The 24,359-nt window shown below is 39.4% G+C and overlaps 1 protein-coding gene across 3 annotated transcripts in view; it reads right to left on the minus strand.

Moving 5' to 3' along the window:
• Nucleotides 1–1,416: 1,416 nt before the first annotated feature.
• The window catches only part of ppp3cca (protein phosphatase 3, catalytic subunit, gamma isozyme, a), a 103,244-nt gene continuing 80,301 nt past the window's right edge, over nt 1,417–24,359 (minus strand). Inside the window, exons 7-14 of one of the 3 annotated variants that reach the window (XM_034171044.1) lie at nt 18,381–18,458; nt 18,198–18,292; nt 17,978–18,103; nt 16,519–16,596; nt 13,660–13,744; nt 12,780–12,877; nt 9,027–9,053; nt 1,417–1,932 (exon numbers count right to left, since the gene is read on the minus strand). In XM_034171044.1, the coding sequence (XP_034026935.1) occupies nt 1,781–1,932; nt 9,027–9,053; nt 12,780–12,877; nt 13,660–13,744; nt 16,519–16,596; nt 17,978–18,103; nt 18,198–18,292; nt 18,381–18,458 (739 nt within the window). In that variant the 3' untranslated portion in view covers nt 1,417–1,780. Of the gene's footprint in view, nt 1,942–9,026; nt 9,054–12,779; nt 12,878–13,659; nt 13,745–16,518; nt 16,597–17,977; nt 18,104–18,197; nt 18,293–18,380; nt 18,459–24,359 lie in introns of all 3 variants that reach the window. The other 2 variants (XM_034171043.1, XM_034171045.1) reach the window with 2 other exon arrangements.

Genomic DNA, 24,359 nt, shown 5'->3' on the forward strand with positions numbered 1-24,359 from the left:
CAACATGGGAAGGTTGTTAAAGGCAAACATACTGGTAGACCAAGGAAGACATCAAAGCGTCAAGACAGAAAACTTAAGGCAATATGTCTCAAAAATCGAAAATGCACAACAAAACAAATGAGGAACGAATTGGAGGAAACTGGAGTCAACATCTGTGACCGAACTGTAAGAAACCGCCTAAAGGAAATGGGATTTACATATAGAAAAGCTAAACGAAAGCCATCATTAACACCTAAACAGAAAAAAACAAGGTTACAATGGGCTAAGGAAAAGCAATCGTGGACTGTGGATAACTGGATGAAAGTCATATTCAGTGATGAATCTCGAATCTGCATTGGGCAAAGTGATGATGCTGGAACTTTTGTTTGGTGCCGTTCCAATGAGATTTATAAAGATGACTGCCTGAAGAGAACATGTAAATTTCCACAGTCATTGATGATATGGGGCTGCATGTCAGGTAAAGGCACTGGGGAGATGGCTGTCATTACATCATCAATAAATGCACAAGTTTACGTTGATATTTTGGACACTTTTCTTATCCCATCAATTGAAAGGATGTTTGGGGATGATGAAATCATTTTTCAAGATGATAATGCATCTTGCCATAGAGCAAAAACTGTGAAAACATTCCTTGCAAAAAGACACATAGGGTCAATGTCATGGCCTGCAAATAGTCCGGATCTTAATCCAATTGAAAATCTTTGGTGGATGTTGAAGAAAATGGTCCATGACAAGGCTCCAACCTGCAAAGCTGATCTGGCAACAGCAATCAGAGAAAGTTGGAGCCAGATTGATGAAGAGTACTGTTTGTCACTCATTAAGTCCATGCCTCAGAGACTGCAAGCTGTTATAAAAGCCAGAGGTGGTGCAACAAAATACTAGTGATGTGTTGGAGCGTTCTTTTGTTTTTCATGATTCCATAATTTTTTCCTCAGAATTGAGTGATTCTATATTTTTTTCCCTCTGCTTGGTCTAAAAAAGTAACCGTTACTGACTGCCACAATTTTTTTCCCTGATTTCTTATAGTGTTTCTTAAAGCCAGAAAGTTGCCATTTGAAATGACTTTAGTTTTGTGTCATGTCTGTGATCTGCTTTTTTTTCTACAAAATTAAACAACTGAATGAACATCCTCCGAGGCCGGTGATTCCATAATTTTTGCCAGGGGTTGTAGCTGGGACAGGTCCCAAAAGTAGCTCAATCACCAACTTTCCAGCCATGGCCATTTCGCTAAAAAACACAGACATAATTTGTTTTGTCAATCTCAACTTGGGATGTCTTACCAAGGACTCAACTAAGGCTGCTGAAGCTACAACACCTGTACTTGATATTTTCCCTTCACCAAACACATTAAGTATAATAATAATAAAAAAAAAGCTTAAAATGACCCAAACTCCTGGATAAAAAGAGATTCAACGACCTATATCATTATTCAACTCAACTGTATAAAAGTCTCTGGTTTATATATAGCTTTAACATTTATATTTTATGACTTAAGTTAAACAGTCTACATTTGAACAACAGCTAAATGTCTTCATTTGATGATTTGTTGCTATTACACATTAGATCTATTATAATTTAATAAATAAAATTAGGTAATCAGGTAAAACAGGTAATCACTTTTTTTTCTTTTTTTTTAAGTAGTTGACTGTGTCTTCTCAGTGCTGTGGCCTCATTCAGGCAGATTCAGTGGAGGAGAGAGACAAAGAGGAAGATACCGGTTGGGGGGTTATGAGTCAGGGCCTTGGGCTGTGTGAAGATAGGAAGCTGCTGTTTGTCTCCTCTATCCATCAGTGCCATTTTTGCTGGGGGAGTTGGTGTTGTCCAGGGTGCTATCCGTTTGCTGCCCGTCTTTGCGAGGCGGCATCCTCTCATTTATCCTGTCCAGGCCGCGCGCCTCCTCAAAGTTTCGAATCTTCCTCGTGGGAGAGAAGCCTTGAATGGCTGAAGAACAGAAAAGGCACGAGAAGGAAAATGTTCACAGGCGAGAAAAACATTTTCACTGCATCTGTCGCTGCAAATAGTCGGTATAATATCTACAGTCTTTTCCTCTGTGCTTCCATCAGCCTGAATCAAAGACAAGTCCTAACTGGATCGCTCCTAATAATCATCAGAGTGGGCCGAACACAATACGGATGAGTTCTGAGGACACAACATGCACAGGAAACAATGACTCCTACTAGTCAAACACCAGTGGAACACGCTACAACAGATAAAACACTGCACACTGTGTAAACTTACGGTAACATCCCGAACAGCCAAGGAAACCAGACAGAAAACGTGGACAAATACAAAGGAAACTTGTCAGGGACTGATCAGAAATACAGCCAAGTTATTTCAGTCATCACAACAGACAGAATGGACACACGTGAGAGTGGATGTACAGCTATAATAATAAATAATAATAATAATAATAATTTTTAAAAAAGGCTTTCAAGGGTACTCTTGCACAACCAGGAATCTATGGTCACAAAATGGATGTGCTCTTTTGAACTAATCCCACATAGTCAGGTAACACCTTAGATTAAAAACTCAGTCCACATTTATCAAACTGTCAATTAGAACATCTAATTTATTTCTGCATAAAATTATTTCAAAATAATAGTTGTAAGATGTACATAAGTACATAAGATGTATTTATGCAAGATTTTCACTGGGTCACAATTTATTACCAAGATGCCAGCCTCACAACAACATGGAAGATTCCACAAGATTCCAGAAATTGATGGAATTACTTCAAAAAGCTTGTGAAGTGGCATAATTTGGGTATGATTTGGTAACCCTGGGCTTTAGTTAAGGGTCTACCCCTAGAATTAGTGCCTTTATTTAAAAAAAAAAAAAAAAAAAGGAGGGGGGGGGGGTTAAAAAAAAATCTAAATTAAGCTAAGGCATTTGGAGTACAACTTTGGGAAGTTTGGTTCCTCCTTACGAACCATCTCAAAGATCCATGGTACCATGAGCAACATTACAACACAAAGAAGCCTGGGGACCATACAAACTTCAAATCATTGAGGATGAAGGTACAAATTAACACCTGGAAATTAAATCTTTACTCTGTAGGATGGGTCAGCAGCCTTGCTCCTGGAGATTGCGTGGCCTGCATGTTTTCTAGCTCGTCCTGCTCCACTCACTGCCGAAGAGCCAAGTAAAGTGTGCTCAGGCTATTCAGACAAACCAGACATGCCTAATCAGCTGAGGCTGTATCACATACACATGGAAAACATGTAGAGCAGGTGATCTCCAAGAGCATGGTTGAAGGCCACTGCTCCCAAGGTCCAATATCACAACTAAGGAACTGAAGGCATCAGACAGAAAAGTTTTTTGGTGAAAATTTGCAGTTCATCACAGAGCAAAGGCCAAGGCTGTCTTTTGTCTTCTCTTTTTGTTAAGATTAATGGCTTCATCTGTGACTGACAGAGCTCTCATAAAGGTTGACAATGCCACATTTTTATCTGATGCCTCCAATTCCTTCAATCATTGTACAACATACAATTTGTTGCACATGTTTTTATTTATTTTGGGTTTTGTGAAACCACCTTGGGGTCAAAGTCCTGCACACAAGGCAAAAAATACACATACAGCAAACCCAATATTGGGCTGAATGTCCATCATGTTTCATCTTGACCAGTGGTAGTCCTCTACAGTTGCGGTAGGATATTTGACCAGTCTTCTTGGCAAAATTGGAAGATTTTAGTTATACTGTATTTGTTCTTTCCTAAGACAGACCCCACTTTTAAAACATTGGTATATTGGCTACACCGCCCAATAACCTTGAGTTAGTTGATCTGATCTTGGAAGCAGTAGTGGTTTAGAAATGGAAGAAACATTCCTGACTTATGTAAATCCACACTACTCTAACAAATCTGCACTTGGCTGCATAAATGTTCAGATTTTATTGTGTGTTGGTAAATCCAATGATGACTGCTATCAAACAAATCGCATTCATGTTGGCATAGAGAAGGTACCAGCTGTCAAACAAGATTACTAACAGGAAGTCAGAAGGCCTTGGGATACTAAAAGACCTTTTAAAACTTACAGCATCACTTAATAATTCAAATGGGTGAAGGTGTATTTTTGTATTTGTAAATCTATTTCAGCAAACCCATAACCAATTAAAATTTGTGCATAAATTGTTTTATTGCAGACCTGTTCTGCCCCAGATAAAGAACTGTTCAAATAACTGAAAGCCCAACATTGCCATAACATTTAAGTCCATGACCAGTGCATGTAAATGTCTGATCAAAAGTGTACATGCTAAAGTCATTGTGTTAATATGGAGGGCCCTTGGATTTCTTCAATATCTGGATATTGAAACATCAGACAATTGGTGACAAAAAAATGCATTTACTCTTGATTAAGTGTGCTGAACATCTTATAATACTGTGCCAATAATCCACATTACACTGCACAACCAAGTGGACACAATAAAATCTTGTTTTTAACTTGTGACAGCTACATTTTTATGCTCAGCTCCCACCACACAGGCAGAGAACAGTGTACTTAAAAGCAGCTTGCTGGTATCTCCAGTTGCTATGCCAACTTTTTTTTTTTGTTATTGCAATCACCAATGATAAGTTAGTATTGTGCTTTGGGTGCTTCAGGAAGCAGTGACCAATTCAGCTCATCGGTCTTGAACCACTTCCATACAACAAGTGAAGGACGTGTATGAGACCAACACATATTTGAGCTCACAAATGCTCACTTTGATAAGCAGCGTGACTGACATGCTGCTGAAAGGCTGCAAGTGTAGGTAGAATGGCATCTGCTGTTTTTTTTCTTTGGGAACATTTTACACCTAGCTTCATTCATATCTGTGTACTAGAGTTCTTGGCCAAACTCCATTATACCTGTATTAATGGTAAATGTCTACTAGGTGGTGATATTGCTCCATTTCAAGAACCTTGAGCATAGGCTGTTGTGGGATGCTGCCAATGATGACCAACCTGTTGCTTATATTAGTAGATGTACTGGTATGGTCAAACCTCAGTATGATAAATGGTAACTGTTGTGGAAGGTCTGTGATCACAACCGAGGCAACTGGCGTGTCTTAAGGCCAAATGGGTTTTATGTGAGCATTTTCAATTCATATTTATTAGTGGTAGGTATTGCATTATTTACATCATGTAGGGGTAATATGTTTTTACTTCTTCTAAAACTCCCACATGGTGACAGGAGCTTTTAGCCACACTGTAGATAGTTGTACCAAAGTCCTCTACTTGTACTATCTACGGCTGACTGAGCAGCTATGATGTAATTACAGTGACACCTGATAGCTACAAGTAAACCTATACTGACACCTATTAATACTTGTATGTTGTAGTCTGGGTCAAATCCTTTCAAGAGAGTATAACCAGTCAATCAATCATTACGCTGTGGGGGTATCAAGTGTCTCCCCAGCACTGTGCAACCATAAAGTATTCACAGCGCTGCACTTCTTCCACATTTTTTTAATGTTAAAGTCTAATTCTAAAATGGAGTAAATAAATTTTTTTCCCTCAAAATTCTACTCACAACACCCCATAATGACAACATTATTTTTTTTAAATATTTGCAAATTTATAAAAAACAAACAAACAAAAAAACAAGAAATCACATGTACCTAAATATTCACACCCTAAATACTTTGTTGATGCACCTTTGGTAGAGATTACAGTCTCAAGTCTCCATGAATATGATGCCACAAGCTTGGTGCACGTGCCTTTGGGCAGTTTTGCCCATTCCTCTTTGCAGCACCTATAGGGCTGGGTATCGAGAACCTGTTCTTTTCTGGTATCATTAAGAAATGCTTTGATCCACCAATATTAATAGTCTTTTTGCTTAACAATTCCCTTATCGGCCCTTCACAGCAGCCGTTGTTTTGAGGGTGTTTGTCGGGAAAATGATCATTCCTCTACGCCGATTACAGACCCTGCATTGGCTCTATAATCAACCATTTCTGCAGCGCGGCTCCACTTTGAAGCGTGAACCAATGAAGCAATGCTTCAAACCACTGGCTCACTGGTTCTTTGATTCACTGCTCTTCAGAAGTGTTAAGTCTGCTTCTTAACCCCTCTCAAAGACATTAAAATATGTTAATCGTGAGTCACTTTTGTGTGGATTAAAGTCACTAACTGGGACTCGTCTTGTTGCAGTCAAGAAGGGAGAATCGTCCTCCGTTCCGTTGTCACAGCTCCAAACGCTGCTCAACTCTCTGCCGAGAAAGAGTCCGGTTGGAATTAATAACTTCAAAGCGAATCGTTGCTTTAAATAAAATGACACCTCTTTCCAAACTCTGTAATACAGACAAACTACAATAGACAAACGTTTTTTCGTCCCAAAATGAGGCACCCTGCATTTTTTATGAATTACACCCTGACATGCAGCGTAGCCAGCTGAACACTCAGAGGTATGGAAAGACATTCATGCCAATAATGTCTGAAAGGAAATGTTTTTTACAAAAACTACAGATATTGTTTATTTCTACTTATGTCCACAGACCAAGTTTCCACCATGTAGAGTTTATTTATGTCCAGAGTTTAAGGATCCAGTGACCAATTTCACATTTATTTACTTTAAGACTCAAAATGTTGTTGACATAGAAAATGTGTAAAGCCTACTTTTAGTACACAGAAAATTCACAAGAGGTATCAATAAGGGAATCGGATCAATAAGCGGAATCAAAGGATAGTATCGATATAATCTTAACAATACCCATCCCTAAGCACCAGTCAAGCTCCATAAGGCTGGATGGGGAGCGTCGGTGCACAGATATTTTCAGATCTCTCCAGAGATTTTCAATGGGATTCAGGTCTGGGCTCTGGCTGGGCCACTCAAGGATATTCATAGTTGTCCTAAAGCCACTCGTTTGATATCTTGGCTATGTGCTTAGGGTCATTGTCCTGCTGAAAGATGAAAGGTCTGAGGTCACGAGTGCTCTGGAGCAGGTTGTCATCCAGGATGTCTCTGTACATTGCCACATTTATTCCTGACTAGTCTCCCAGTTCCTGCTGCTGAAAAACATCCCCACAGCATGATGCTGCCACCACCATGCTTCACTGTTGGGATGGTGCCTGGTTTCCTCCAAACATGATGCCTGACATTCACACCAGAGAGTTCAATCTTTGTCTCCTCAAACCAGAGAATTTTGCATCACTACTCTTTGCTTCAAAGTGGAGTACAGCAGAGAAGAATTTTCTTTCACCAAAACAGATCAAATCTGGGCTTGCATCCCAGATGTACCTTCTGGCAATTTGTAGCTAAACTTTCAGGTCTTCGTTTTAAGAAAATCCTCCTCTATACCACATCATCATGAAGATGGATAACTGGTGATACAAAATGTAAAGCTTGCACTGTGCATAATTTCTCCAATCACAGCCACACCAGTCTATAACTTCTTCTGGGTTGTCTGGGTTTCTTTCCTCACTCTTCTACTTCTTGCACAGTCACTCAAGTTTTTGAGAACTGTCTACTCTGTGCAGATTTACCATCGAGTGCCATATTATTTGTATTTCTTTGTAATTGATGTAAATAAAGTCCGAAACATACTCAGTGGCAGCTTCACCATCAGAGACCCTCATCCACAACGACCACAAAAGACTCCAAGCTGTCATTGATGTTAAAGGGGGCAATAGACAGTATTAAGAACAGGGGTATGTAAACATTTGATCAGGTTCATTTGGGTAGTTCTCTTGTCAATCTGATTTAAAAAGAGGAAACAGTTGTTTGACAATAAATGGCTTCACCCAACCACTAACCATGAGTGAAAAAAAGTTTTGGTGTTGTTTTTCATATTCTCTTAAAAATGGCAAAGAAAGCAAAAATTCTGCCAGAGTATGTAAACTTTTGAGCACAACTGTACATGTGAATTCTTAGTTTTGGTGTTTTTTTTTTTTTGTTTGTTTTTTAGAAATTTGCAAAAATCTCAAACTTTTTTTTCCACATTGTCATTATGGGGTATTATGTGTAGAAATGTGAGGCCACTGACTAGTAGCAGACTAACCACAATGTGGCAAAATCATGATCAAAACAGTTTAATTTATGTATCAAGAAGCCTGAACTTCCTGATAATATATAATTTGTATACAACCAAGTCAATTACATTTCCAGTCTTTTATTTAAACTGATGTATTTGAAAGATGCTTTTATTCAAAGCAACTTCAGTCACATTCAGTGCCAGGAGCTCTGACACAAGGGGGCGAACTGAGAGACCAGGAGGACTTTCAAGTTCACAGTCATGCTTCACAACACTTTGAAAGACAGGAGATCTGTCCTCCTGGCTTTAATGAATAACCTGCTCTGCCAGCTGAGCTATGGTTACCCCATAACTGAAATGGTAGAATAAGATGTGTCACTCTCATGGCAGAGGCTCTGCTGAAGCACTGAGTGCTGCAATCATCCAAGAGAAGTAAACAGCCACATAGTGTAACAGGATTAGTATCTGAAAATATCCAGGGATGTCCCTGGTCTTATCTTGGCCAGGTCTTAGCAGGCTTTTCTGTGTGGGGAGTCGCAAGAAGCGTCCATGTGACCACAGTTCCGTGTCAAGAAGACACAAACCCTATCCAAAAACTGAGAAATATTAGATTACAACTCACACTTTAACCAGAATTACATTGCTTCTTATGTTAAATTCCTTAAATACGTACTTTCTTTTTAAGTCTAATGTTCCATCTTCTTACCTTTTACTGCTTAAAGGGACAGGCCATCAAAATTGTGTGAAAGTTGCAAAATAGTGCCTAAAAACTAATTTTCAGCATCATCAAACTTTTACTTTGAAACAGTACACATGAACATGTAACACTTCAAAACCACAACAATGCCCTGAGGCTGAAACGAGAACTTGTGAATGTTCATTAACAATTACCAACATGTGCCTCTAACAGATATGTCGGACTTATAAATCCATTTTGGCAAACAACATGGAGAAAAAAAAAAGGAGACCAACAGATAGTGATAATGCAAGAGCAACCAATAATTAATCAGGTGGGACTGTTTACAAATGAATGAACAAGAGACAATATAAAAAGAACAAGTCACACAGTCACTCGTACCTTTTGCCTTAGCTGCCTCAATGGTAGCTAGGTTAATGGGAGTTGAAAGGAGGAGGAGGGGAAAAATGCAGTTATCAAATGAAGCCAGAGAAAGCATATCCACGTGTAAGCTTGTGTGTGATTACCAGCGGAACCAGATGGCAGAATATAGGCCAACAGCCACAGTTATGCTCATTGTGTATGCAAAAATCACAGCAGTGGTAACGTCACCGGAACAAATTTGTGGGTGGGAGGGAAGGTTTTTGGAGATTTAAGATTGTGCCGGTGCTAAGCCACCTTGACACTTCCAGGAATTTGATCCCCGCACCGGTATGCAATCTTGCATGCCAATGAGTAACCTCAACATAAATTGTTGTACACATCTGTGCCAGTGCACAAAATTTCACACCACTTGCATGAACTAGACGTGAACAATGCGCAACCTACTCCCAAAGACTGTGTGTGACTGCATGTAGAGCCGCGTAGTTTACGATGAGTCTACTCATTGGCACGCAAGATGGCATACCAGTGCAGGGATCAAATTTGTGCAAGTGTCAAGGTGGCTTTTCAAGCATACCATCTAAAGACAGGCTTTGGCATGTTGCACTTTGACACTTGAATTCATGTAAGTGTCAAAGTGGCTTTAGAAACTCATGAGGATAAAAGGCATGGAGGGCTGAGGGGGGTTTGGCCGGGCATTAAGAGTCCATAACAGGGTGATGCTAATTGATGCCAATATTAAAAAGCAAAAAATAAATAAATCAAACAATCATAAAAAGTCAGCCACTTTTAGATTAATTGCTGTCAACAGGTTCTTATAGAAAGATTTGCATGTTCCTCAAGAATCGTCATAATGGAGTAACTTTTAGAAATAAGCAGCACTTCAGATGATCAGACTGATGTTTGGCATAGCATAAATACTGTGCAATATCTGAATGTTGAACAGTTAAATCGAGACAGTGATCCAAGATTTATGATGCACTAAGCAGCATTTCTCAAAGAAATGTCTGCACATCCAAGATGCATGCGGCTGTGTGGCTGTAACTGCCTGCATGAAACAAATCGTAGAAGCAACTATTTGTCAAAGCTGGCGTGCATTTATGAGATGCCCTGTTACTGATGACAGGAATGAAAAACAACTCGAGACAAAGGCAAGCCTGTTCCATGTCTTTAATGCCCTGAAATAAGTTTAGCATTGGATTTTGGTTAGCAAGTCCAAAGTTGAAAGCTCAATTAGCTGCAGATGAGTGAAAATAAACCTACAGCTGCTCTAAAATAAGCAAGAATAGAAGGTTTTTTTTTTTCCTCTTTATCAGGGCCACTGGAGCTGATTTGAAAGACACGTCTAGCAGAGTGGACACAGACGCTGACATTATCCAAAAGGTCACAACATGTGGTTTCTCCTTTTATTTTATTTTTCCCCTCTGCAGCTTCTGACAGCCTTCAGTGTTGCAAAGTGCGACTCTCAGCGTGACCTCTGGTAGTTGAAACCGGGCTGTGACCTTTAGATCAGAGGGTCAGTGGACATGTTTAGGCGACAGTTTGACCGCCATCACCGGCCTGCCCATTGCCCAGTCCTAAAACCTTGCGCTGTGTAGAAGGGAGACCTCAGGTCAGAATCTGTGTGGCGTTCCCTGTGGTGACCAAACAATCATTGATGTGACACTCTTCAAAGGCCGTCAGCCTCAATGACCGGAGCACTATGAAAGCCATCTTAAATTAAGGGTTATTCACCATCAGCAAAATGTAATGTTTGATGTTTGCACACCACATATGTACCGTTTGACCCACCATTGTACAGGCCTGGCAGGTCAATATGCAGAAAGAATCTAAGGGACACACTGCTACGGATTCATCTTTATACAAGACTATTTGTTTCTTCATGCTGTTAACAGGTTATATGAAAAAGATGGTCACAATCCTGATTTATAAAAATCTGTACCTACTAGAGGTCCAACAATTAACCAATACAAATTGAAAATCAATTTTCAAGTAATAGATATGACTACACTGATAAACAGACCCTTAAATCTCTGTAAATGTATCAACTGGTTGATGGGACCAGTTTCAAATTATAAACCATGTGAGTTTAGTTGTTATGCTGCAATTGGGCAGCACGGTCTCGTTTTAGGGCGGGTGCTAAAGGGGTAACATATGACACATATGATGTAATTTCTCTACTTCTGGGGACAGACAAACGGCACTTTCTCTGAGTTTTTGGGCAAAATACACGCAAACAAAGTGAAAATGCATAGAAAAAGTGATGATGTGGTGGAAAGTGGACGTGTGGCGGTTTGTTTATGACCCGGAGCTCAAATGTGTCAAGGCGGTTTTGCAGGAGAGAGAACATAGTTCTAGTTAGCTGTGTAGGCTAACATTTACCGACACGACTGCTCCTATTTGCCCTGTCTTCCCTTCTCCACTGGGAACTGAAAAAAACTACACTTTTCGCAACTGCTGCGGTGACTGCAGCCGAAAATAAAGCAGTACACCATTTTCCCGTTAGAATTGACCCAATACCCGGGCGGAGTGTCAGCACAAACCATTTGGAGGATGGGGGTTTCAGAAGAAACCATTTTAAACCGTTAAGTCTTGAACCGGTAGGTCCGCTAGGTGACAGCAAGTATGCTTTTAAGTTTATCGAAGCGGGTTGAATTGTTTGTGCCAAAACTCTCATACTCCGCCTGGGGATTCTCTGCCGTATTTGTGCCAACTGTCCCCATATGTGGTCAAATCCCGCAATATTACATAGGGGTTCAAAAGAGGCTGCACTGCCCTGTTTCCACATCCTCAAACTCTACCAAAAGCTCAAAGGCCAACAGGAGGCACCCGCAAGGCTCATCACAGGAATGTTAACTTTGCAAGAACAAAAAAAACAAAAGCACCATCTTTGATAGTGGTATGCTGCATAAAGCATAAGTGCACTGGCTTGAACTTTGTTTGGTTCACACTTTGCCAATACTATCATACTAGTTCAGAGTGGGAACGTTACAGCACAGCAGCAAAAACTTTAAGAACATCCCTAGTCTTTCATGAAAAATGTATTTCAAGGTAAGCAATGCCACTTTGCTTTATTCTAATTTGTCATGGGAAATGAATGTTTACATTAAGCAAAGAATTGTTCACATATTGCATCATAATGCACCAAACCGAAGTCTTTCAAGATTAAAAGTACTGTTCCTGAATGGAACTGTAGCCCATACATATCGGACTGATTTGTAATGGAGAGATGTACACCCATACTTCTATGTTAAAAATTTTGAGGTAGCATTTTCTTAAAGATACCTTTTCCATTTTTAAGAAGAAACTTGAGAAGCATAAGAACGTCAAATGAGAGTACAGCACACTTGCCTGATTACAGGTATAACAGTGGGATATATAATGCAGATACAACATCATGACATCTCAATCATGTTGCATGTTGTGCAGGGATGGTGAAATATTTACAGAGATGTGATAGCTGAGCAACAGATCACGTAGTCATCTCATTAAGTTCTTGATTTTACTGTTTTATACTGATACTGTATATTACATTTCTGTCTGTCTGTAATGAACTGTTTGTTGTATGTCTAACTGAAACAGGTCTCTCTTGAGAATGAGACTTCTGTATTTAAAAAAAAAAAAAAAAGATTTTGAGGTATTGTAAGACTAAAAACACCACTAGCGACAGCATGAAGAATGATCTGGATAGTCATCTAAAATGACTTGGTGAATGACAGCTAGCACAATAAACAAACAAACAAACCAGAATTATTGAGGATAAAGCACACTTACCAGTCTGCAAGGTCTGCTTTCCTCCTGACAACACTCCCAGAGGAAGCGTTCCAGTTGGAGTGAGGCCTTTAAGTGTTAACACGCTCTCGCTTTCCTCCCTAACACAAAAAACAAAATGCATACACAAAAAGCTACATAAAAATATATTGTATTTTAGAAGAAAGTGCACCTGAGGTTATGAAATTGCCCTGTAACCAAGAGAACAGAAGTTTAACAATCACGCCACATTTAACCCAACCCTTGCCGACTGTTACAGAGACTATCAGCTCTAACGGCCTCCGGCCAAATCAGTTAGAGTGTGTCCTGGTTCTACAAGTGGGTCAAGATAATTTGTGTCAAATTTAGAAGCTGAAATCTACTTTTTAGCAGCAATTATAAGTGTTTAATTTAATGTCACAGATGCACTTGATATCTTTCTCATCCAAGGACTGAAAAAAATGAAAGGGTGAATGGCTTCAACAGTCAACCCATTTATGAAAGAGCATGCACTGGCCATTTCATTTCTAAACAGCGTCCTGAATCGACATCGACCCATATGTTGCAGTTGGGACAACAGGCGGCTCCATATCATTCCCACTTACCACAATGTGACAAGCTAGTGGCAGCAACATTAATCTGGAATAATGTCTCATGTCATTATACAGTCTTGATGCATCGTGACTCATCTTGTGCCAGCTCATTAATCCCAGCAGATCAACGCTGTGTTTTCAAACAGCTTCATTGTGCACTCAACTGGGGCCATTCTCATCGCCGTTACTCCAGTGTCATCCTGTCCCCATTTGGTTATTCTGAGCCCATTGTGATCCAAATACACAAACTGAACTGTGTTATGAGGAAGGAACGGAACAAAGCGAAAGGGATGATGACAGGCGTCACAAACCTGAGGACAGAAAAGACTCGGGCCATTTTCCCCACAGCACGAATCTTGTTCCGAATGACCTCCTTGCGCATCGCTGTGGCGCCACCTGGAATCGGTCCAGAACACACAGTTCAGACAGCATGTTAAAAGGCATTTACTGAGTGCAAAAGTTAATATAAAAAATAAACAGACTGGAGAACCACAAACATAAATGACCATATACAGAAAGGATGAGTTATTTTTATTCGAGAGACGTGGAGAGTTTAATGATATGTATCAGAGAAAAATAGCTGATCATATGGGACATTGGCTCAACAATAGTGACTGTTCACTCAATATTTTAGCCGAATCATTTTCACTACATCAGACGTGGGGGGGAGTGAATTATAATACACGCAGCAGCTATAGTAAGTATTGGATAGTCACGATATTTCTCAAAAAATATATTTCTAAAGGTGCCACTGATATAACATTTTCAGAAGTTAGTAAAAACCCAAGTAATCCACACATACATAGAAATCAAAACAAAGAGGTACAGAAACAAAGTTATGTGTAATAAAATGGAAAGTCCCATTTTACGGAAACGGAATGGGGAGGTGATGGTCTAGTGGTTAAGGTGTTGGGCTTGAATCCAGAAGATCATGGGTTCAAATCCCCGCCTGACTGGAAAATCACTAAGGGCCCTTGGGCAAGGTCCTTAATCCCCTATTGCTCCCGGTGTGTAGTGAGCGCCTTGTATGGCAGCACCCTGACATTGGGGTGAATGTGAGGCATAATTGTAAAGCGCTTTGAGCGTCTGATGCAGATGGAAAAGCGCTATATAAATGCAGTCCATTTACCATTCTTCCACACAGACAGTTTTCAAATCTCGAAGGTTCTGGGGACATCTTCTATGAACTCTGATCTTTAGTTCTTTCCATAGACTTTCTATTGGATTCCTGTCATCTGATTGGCTGGGCCATTCTAGCAGCTTAATTTTCATTCTCTGAAACAAGTTGGGAGTTTCCTTGGCTGTATGTTTGGGATCACTGTCTTGCTGAAATGTCCACCCTTGTTTCATTTTCGTCATCCTGGCAGATTTTTTTTTTTTTTTTTTAAATCAAGAAGGTCTCAGTACATTTTTCCATTCATCCTTCCTTTGATTATATGAAGTTTGCCAGTGCTGTATGAAGAAAAACAGCCCCACACTATGATGTTTCCACCTCCAAACTACTGGTATAATGTTTTAGGGCTGATATGCAGTGCAATTCGTCCTCCAAACATGGTGTGTATTATGGCATCCAAAGAGTTAAATTTTGGTCTCATCTGGCCAGACTATATTCTCCCAGTATTTCTCAGTCTTGTCTAAATGCTGTGCGTCAAACTTTAAATGAGCTTCAACATATTTTTTTTTCAGCAATGGAGTCTTGCGTGGTGAGCGTGCATACAGGCCAAGGCGGTTGAGTGCATTACTTATTTTCTTTCAAACAATTGTACCTGCTGATTCCAGGTCTTTCTGAAGTTCTCCACAAGTGGTCCTTTGGCTCTTGGACAACTCTTCTGATAATTCTTTTCAGTCCCCTGTCAGAAAACTTGCGAGAACCTGTTTGTGGCCGGTTTGTGGTAAAATGATGTTTCTGCTTTCAGATTGTGGCCGCATAGTGCTGACAGAAACGTTCAGAAGTTTAGAAATCCTTCTGTACCCGATGCTATGTTTTGCAACAATGAAGTTGCGAAGATCTTGACAGCGCTCTTTGCTTTTACCCATCATGGTAATGAGACTTTTTATAGGCCATTAGTTGGGACTGAACTAGCTGATATTAATTTGCACTGACAAGTGGCAGGACTGCTTTCTAATTACTGATAGACTTTAGCTGGTGTCTTGGCTTTCCATGTCCCTTTCTTCAGGTGTTCAATACTTTTTTCCTATGTCATTTCACATTATTACACATAATTTAAATTTATGGACATCGATTGTTTGATTTCTTTGTATATATGGATTATTTTGGTTGTTACAAAGATCTTGTGAAAATTTCATGTCAATAGCACCTTTATAAATATATTTACTGAGAAAAATGGTGACGTGTTCAATACTTATTTTACTCGATACACACACACACACGCAGTGGGGGAAATAAGTATTTGATCCACTGTCAATTTTGCAGGTTTTTCCACCTACAAAGAATGGAGAGGTCTGTATTTTTTTTTTTTTTAAATCGTAGGTACACTTCAACTGTGAGAGACAGAATCTAAAAAAAAAACAAAAACAAAAAAAAAAAACATCCAGAAAATCACATTGTATGATTTTTAAATAATTAATTTGCATTTTACTGCATGAATTTGCATTTTACTGCATATGATCCCCTAACAACCAGCAAGAATTCTGGCTCTCACAGACCTCTTATTTTTTCTTTAAGAAGCCCTCCTGTTCTACACCTGTTTGAACTTGTTACCTGTATAAAAGAAGCCTGTGCACACACTCAATCAATCACACTCCAACCTATCCACCATGGCAAAGACCAAAGGGCATTTGAACAAAAGAAATATCACAACAACTACAGAAAGGCAGCATTAGTTGAGTCTTAGTGTAATAGCTTAGCATTCCACCACAAAAAGCTAGTAAGGAGGACAAATAGCGATTACTGTGATGTAAACACAATTTTGTTATTGCAGATTTCCACTTTAAAATCTCCATGAAAATCCATGAGAACATCGGACACTCCAGCATTATTCTGTTACATCAGGACAGTGTGTCAGTGAGTGACCTTAAGAACTGTGGATTTATATATATATTTGCTGATGCTGAAACAGCTTGAGCGGAGTGTTTGTTCATCTGGGTACCTAAAGCTGTGTTGACTGACCTGCCAATTCTAGCAGAAAGTTTATACGTTTAAAACGTACCTTCATATAGGTCGTCTATTTCTGACATGAGCTCATCATCAGAGCAAATGTTTAGTACATTCACAAGCATCTCTGTCACTGTGGGGGAAAGAAACCATCAATATTTCCATCCACTCAGCGTACACATTTAGACAAACTACCTTTCATCTCTGAGTTCTCTAAAGAAACAGGTGTAGGATTTATATTTAACTATCTTGTCAAATGTTAATTATTATAGTTTTCCTAAGGTGCAACGAGGCAGCTTGAGAAACAACGTGAACTCAGGATGGCCGCAGGCTGTGTTCTGACTCAGTCACGGCTCCTCAGCTGATGTATGTCAACACAAAACCTTTAAGAAGCGGCACAGCTTCAGGCAGCTTTAGCCAGCCTCAGACAGATTCCATGTTTAAATCAGTCTCACTCACACCCACAGTCGGCTTTCTTTAACGCTGGCTCAAAGTTGTTCTCGCTCCCTCAGAGACACACGGTTTTATTGCATACAAAACGTTGCATCTCTGCACTGAAATATTTAACATCTATCTTTTATGTCATTTAAGCACATCAACATGTGGGTATGTCTTTACTGCCTCGCACATTCTGTCACGAGGAGCAGGTGCCGCTCTCACAGCCAATGATGGGGGAAGATCTGGTTTTCCGTCTGCTACACATGTGAAAGCCACATAATGGTGGATGATTGCACATTTCCAACTGAGGCTTCCTTAATTCCTTAGTTGTGATCCTGGGGATCTGTTAGACCTTTGAGACCCAAGCTCGTTCATTTCTGAATGTTGACTTGGGCCTTCTTCCTAAATTTCGCAAAACTGCATGGGCCCTCAATTTTTTTTAGGTTTTTGTATTAAAAGATTTCCACAGCTGCTCATAGTACCTTATATCTTTTGGAGGAATTTGATTTATGGACAGTATTTAAGCTGGACCTTAAATACAACCATATGTGTTCCATTTACAACGTAATTATGCTAATTTAGAAGCTTCTAGAAGTCATTACATGAATTTAAGAAAACTTCAACTCAATTTACAGAGGCAGTGACCTCTAATCTACTGAAAATCTTACAACAATTACAACTGAAATACATCTACCGCCTATTATTTTTTAAAATAACAGTCCATGCCATAACTTTGCATACAAGTTAGCAAAAAAAAAAAGAAACTTACTATAAACACTGGACAACAGTTCCACACATTTCATGTCAATGAATGTTAAGTCTATTGGAATGTCAAGGATATGCTATTTTATGTTGAAGACTTTATGGTCTGAATTAGATGAATAAAGAAAAATCTGAATATAAAGTCTAATTTAGCATGAAACAGTCCATTAATAATTTTTACATCTATTCCATGACTTCACAGAAACAAAATTCCTAAAGTGTTGGGCTAAACTTTAATGCAAACATTAACTGAAAATTAGGCACCCAAATAAAGTAATTGTGTCACATTTTCCTCAAGGAGAAAAGGGCCGTACCTTTTTCTCCAACAAAAGGCAAAGACCACGTGAAGACATCCATAAAGTTGGGTAACCAGTATGGGTGGGGGGAGCAGTTGAACTGTCGGATGTTCATTACATTGTTCTCATATTTTAATACAGCAGCTAGAAATAAAAAGAGAATGGCCCACATCACCCAGAGACAAACAACAATGATAAAAAATAATAATAAAAAAAAAAAGAACAGGAAAAAAAAAACCTTTGTTGTTGTAGACGTCTAGGTAATTTGGAGCTGAAAAGATTGTGATTAATGAAGGAAACCCAGTGGTCTGGCTTTTTCTGTACATCCGATAACTGTTGGAATAAAACAAGGAGACTCATTTGGCATCTTCCATCTGACAAGATGGATAGAAGGACATCAAACAGCAGGAACTGTACGTACCCCGCATCCTGTGCTTCATGGGCTCTTATTACAGACAGCAAGTTATTATTTATCAAAAAGTCACAAACTGCTGAGTAACTGCAAGGACAGAGAGAGAGACAGAGAGACAAAAAAAAAAAGACCTGTTAATACTCAGTGGAGTTCCCAAAGCATGCAGCCACTGTAATTCACAACTTGCTGAAGTAGTCTTTCCTAATCTCCTCTCCCAACAGGCAACTGTACAATATCTAGATTTCTGAACTAATTTTACCAGTTAAAATAACACACAAAAATGGTGCTGACCACTGACTAAGGGTGTAACGGTACATGTATTTGTACTGAACCGTTTCAGTACTGGACATTCGGTTCGGTACAGGGCTGTGCTCGGGTGAGTTCGCATTGTGTGCGTTTACATTCAGTGTTGCCAATTTGCCGTCTTTCTCGCTAAATCTGGTGACTTGACGACTTATTTTCTCAAAAGCTACTAGGGACAAATATAGCTACTTTTCCTGGCGTTACTGGAAACTTTTCTGATGTTTGTTGACTGAAAGTGAAAGCTTCTGTTGTCACAGAGTGGCAGCGGGTCTCCCCCTCCTCCGCTGCAGCCTGCAGCAGCCGTCAAGCACTGAGTGGAGGGATATTTACAATCGTCCTCACTGGACTCGCTCAGCCTACTGACCTTGTTTGCTGCGCTGTGATTAAATAGTCCCCAGATTTTGAGAAGCTATTTAATTAATTTAATAAATAAACCAAAAATCAAGTTCACTTGTGGTTCCAAATATTAAGGTGGTTTTATTCACTTTTTTGCCTCTCCCACAATGTTTTTGTTTTCAAAACTTTATTTAAAAAGATATAACAAATATTAAACGAACACTTAACAGAAAGAGATAGAAAATAAAATAAGTTGTACAAAAGTAAAGGGATTCTTTAACATTAATTCTCTTAAAAAAAATCCTTAGAGTGTGACAGTTTTGGACAAGTTCATTTTTCTGGCAAAAAATATGAAGGTTGAATAAAACTGAACAGGGCTTCATGCTGGAACTGTTGTTCTGCTCTTTACTTGTGGAAAGGTTTTGTTAAAAGCTGTTTACTAGGAATTTATTTTTTATAATATTTCATACATTTGTTGTTTATTTGAGAACATTTTATTTAACTTATTACCAGGCAGCACTTTGCAATTATTTTATTTTCCTGTTTGTACAATGTTACAATAAATTGTTGGTTTAAACAACAAGCAAATTTATGTGTTGCATTTTGTTCCCATACTGTACCGAAAATGAACCAAACCGTGACCTCAGAACCGAGGTACTTACCGAACCGTGATTTTTGTGTATCGTTACACCCCTACCACCGACATATTATTTTCACCTTTGAAAGAGTTACAATTTGCACAAAATGTCAGTTTTCATATGAATATCACTAGGCTACCAAAACACTGACATCAAGCCTAAGAGCAAAATCCACTTCATCCCATTTTAGTCCATCAGCCAGCAGACAATTCTGTCCTAATCAGGGCCACTTAAGGGGGCTAAACAACACTTATAATCCAGCCTCAGTTCACCATGAGCTACACAATAAAATGTATGCTGGTGATCACAAGGTGGCACTGACCCCATGTCGGGGTCACTGAAGAATTGCACAGGGGTCAAAATCATATTGAAAACTATACCGCATTATTTGTCTCACCATATAGATTAAAAAAAAGCATAGTATGAACTATTTATGACTAAATGTTATGGGGTAAAAACAACAAAAAATGATGACAAAGGTGAAGTTCAATTTGTACGGGGTACAAAGTTAAAGTTGCTGCAATTTTAGTAAAAAGTAATGAAAATTATTGGTTGATCAAATAGGATTAATAAATGGAATACTTTTGACCATGTTGAAAGCTTGAGCTCCAAAGTAAAGTTCAAATAACGTTGACGTCTATTTTATTTATTTATTTATTTATATAGCGCCAAATCACAACAAACAGTTGCCCCAAGGCGCTTTATATTGTAAGGCAAGGCCATACAATAATTACGTAAAAACCCCAACGGTCAAAACGACCCCCTGTGAGCAAGCACTTGGCGACAGTGGGAAGGAAAAACTCCCTTTTAACAGGAAGAAACCTCCAGCAGAACCAGGCTCAGGGAGGGGCAGTCTTCTGCTGGGACTGGTTGGGGCTGAGGGAGAGAACCAGGAAAAAGACATACAGAGCAAAAAGAGAAAGAAACACTCAGTGCATCATGGGAACCCCCCAGCAGTCTAAGTCTATAGCAGCATAACTAAGGGATGGTTCAGGGTCACCTGATCCAGCCCTAACTATAAGCTTTAGCAAAAAGAAAAGTTTTAAGCCTAATCTTAAAGTAGAGAGGGTGTCTGTCTCCCTGATCCGAATTGGGAGCTGGTTCCACAGGAGAGGAGCCTGAAAGCTGAAGGCTCTGCCTCCCATTCTACTCTTACAAACCCTAGGAACTACAAGTAAGCCTGCAGTCTGAGAGCGAAGCGCTCTATTGGGGTGATATGGTACTATAAGGTCCCTAAGATAAGATGGGACCTGATTATTCAAAACCTTATAAGTAAGAAGAAGAATTTTAAATTCTATTCTAGAATTAACAGGAAGCCAATGAAGAGAGGCCAATATGGGTGAGATATGCTCTCTCCTTCTAGTCTCCGTCAGTACTCTAGCTGCAGCATTTTGAATTAACTGAAGGCTTTTCAGGGAACTTTTAGGACAACCTGATAATAATGAATTACAATAGTCCAGCCTAGAGGAAATAAATGCATGAATTAATTTTTCAGCATCACTCTGAGACAAGACCTTTCTAATTTTAGAGATATTGCGTAAATGCAAAAAAGCAGTCCTACATATTTGTTTAATATGCGCTTTGAATGACATATCCTGATCAAAAATGACTCCAATATTTCTCACAGTATTACTAGAGGTCAGGGTAATGCCATCCAGAGTAAGGATCTGGTTAGACACCATGTTTCTAAGATTTGTAGGGCCAAGTACAATAACTTCAGTTTTATCTGAGTTTAAAAGCAGAAAATTAGAGGTCATCCATGTCTTTATGTCTGTAAGACAATCCTGCAGTTTAGCTAATTGGTGTGTGTCCTCTGGCTTCATGGATAGATAAAGCTGGGTATCATCTGCGTAACAATGAAAATTTAAGCAATGCCGTCTAATAATGCTGCCTAAGGGAAGCATGTATAAAGTGAATAAAATTGGTCCTAGCACAGAACCTTGTGGAACTCCATAATTAACCTTAGTCTGTGAAGAAGATTCCCCATTTATATGAACAAATTGTAATCTATTAGATAAATATGATTCAAACCACTGCAGCGCAGTGCCTTTAATACCTATGGCATGCTCTAATCTCTGTAATAAAATTTTATGGTCAACAGTATCAAAAGCAGCACTGAGGTCTAACAGAACAAGCACAGAGATGAGTCCACTGTCTGAGGCCATAAGAAGATCATTTGTAACCTTCACTAATGCTGTTTCTGTAGTATGATGAATTCTAAAACCTGACTGAAACTCTTCAAATAGACCATTCCTCTGCAGATGATCAGTTAGCTGTTTTACAACTACCCTTTCAAGAATTTTTGAGAGAAAAGGAAGGTTGGAGATTGGCCTATAATTAGCTAAGATAGCTGGGTCAAGTGATGGCTTTTTAAGTAATGGTTTAATTACTGCCACCTTAAAAGCCTGTGGTACATAGCCAACTAATAAAGATAGATTGATCATATTTAAGATCGAAGCATTAAATAATGGTAGGGCTTCCTTGAGCAGCCTGGTAGGAATGGGGTCTAATAGACATGTTGATGGTTTGGATGAAGTAACTAATGAAAATAACTCAGACAGAACAATCGGAGAGAAAGAGTCTAACCAAATACCGGCATCACTGAAAGCAGCCAAAGATAACGATACGTCTTTGGGATGGTTATGAGTAATTTTTTCTCTAATAGTTAAAATTTTATTAGCAAAGAAAGTCATGAAGTCATTACTAGTTAAAGTTAAAGGAATACTTGGCTCAATAGAGCTCTGACTCTTTGTCAGCCTGGCTACAGTGCTGAAAATAAACCTGGGGTTATTCTTATTTTCTTCAATTTGTGATGAGTAGTAAGATGTCCTAGCTTTACAGAGGGCTTTTTTTATAGAGCAACAGACTCTTTTTCCAGGCTAAGTGAAGATCTTCTAAATTAGTGAGACGCCATTTCCTCTCCAACTTACGGGTTATCTGCTTTAAGCTGCGAGTTTGAGAGTTATACCACGGAGTCAGGCACTTCTGATTTAAAGCTCTCTTTTTCAGAGGAGCTACAGCATCCAAAGTTGTCTTCAATGAGGATGTAAAACTATTGACGAGATGCTCTATCTCACTTACAGAGTTTAGGTAGCTACTCTGCACTGTGTTGGTATATGGCATTAGAGAACATAAAGAAGGAATCATATCCTTAAACCTAGTTACAGCGCTTTCTGAAAGACTTCTAGTGTAATGAAACTTATTCCCCACTGCTGTGTAGTCCATCAGAGTAAATGTAAATGTTATTAAGAAATGATCAGACAGAAGGGAGTTTTCAGGGAATACTGTTAAGTCTTCAATTTCCATACCATAAGTCAGAACAAGATCTAAGATATGATTAAAGTGGTGGGTGGACTCATTTACATTTTGAGCAAAGCCAATTGAGTCTAATAATAGATTAAATGCAGTGTTGAGGCTGTCATTCTCAGCATCTGTGTGGATGTTAAAATCGCCCACTATAATTATCTTATCTGAGCTAAGCACTAAGTCAGACAAAAGGTCTGAAAATTCACAGAGAAACTCACAGTAACGACCAGGAGGACGATAGATAACAACAAATAAAACTGGTTTTTGGGACTTCCAATTTGGATGGACAAGACTAAGAGTCAAGCTTTCAAATGAATTAAAGCTCTGTCTGGGTTTTTGATGAATTAATAAGCTGGAATGGAAGATTGCTAATAATCCTCCGCCTCGGCCCGTGCTACGAACATTCTGGCAGTTAGTGTGACTCGGGGGTGTTGACTCATTTAAACTAACATATTCATCCTGCTGTAACCAGGTTTCTGTAAGGCAGAATAAATCAATATGTTGATCAATTATTATATCATTTACTAACAGGGACTTAGAAGAGAGAGACCTAATGTTTAATAGACCACATTTAACTGTTTTAGTCTGTGGTGCAGTTGAAGGTGCTATATTATTTTTTCTTTTTGAATTTTTATGCTTAAATAGATTTTTGCTGGTTATTGGTGGTCTGGGAGCAGGCACCGTCTCTACGGGGATGGGGTAATGAGGGGATGAGGGGGGAGAGAAGCTGCAGAGAGGTGTGTAAGACTACAACTCTGCTTCCTGGTCCCAACCCTGGATAGTCACGGTTTGGAGGATTTAAGAAAATTGGCCAGATTTCTAGAAATGAGAGCTGCTCCATCCAAAGTGGGATGGATGCCGTCTCTCCTAACAAGACCAGGTTTTCCCCAGAAGCTTTGCCAATTATCTATGAAGCCCACCTCATTTTTTGGACACCACTCAGACAGCCAGCAATTCAAGGAGAACATGCGGCTAAACATGTCACTCCCGGTCCGATTGGGGAGGGGCCCAGAGAAAACTACAGAGTCCGACATTGTTTTTGCAAAGTTACACACCAATTCAATGTTAATTTTAGTGACCTCCGATTGGCGTAACCGGATGTCATTACTGCCGACGTGAATTACAATCTTACCAAATTTACGCTTAGCCTTAGCCAGCAGTTTCAAATTTCCTTCAATGTCGCCTGCTCTGGCCCCCGGAAGACAATTGACGATGGTTGCTGGTGTCGCTAACTTCACATTTCTCAAAACAGAGTCGCCAATAACCAGAGTTTGATCCTCGGCGGGTGTGTCGCCGAGTGGGGAAAAACGGTTAGAGATGTGAACGGGTTGGCGGTGTACACGGGGCTTCTGTTTAGGACTACGCTTCCTCCTCACAGTCACCCAGTCGGCCTGCTTTCCCGGCT

Source organism: Thalassophryne amazonica, chromosome 5 (assembly GCF_902500255.1).
Source record: "Thalassophryne amazonica chromosome 5, fThaAma1.1, whole genome shotgun sequence".
NCBI lineage: Eukaryota > Metazoa > Chordata > Actinopteri > Batrachoidiformes > Batrachoididae > Thalassophryne > Thalassophryne amazonica.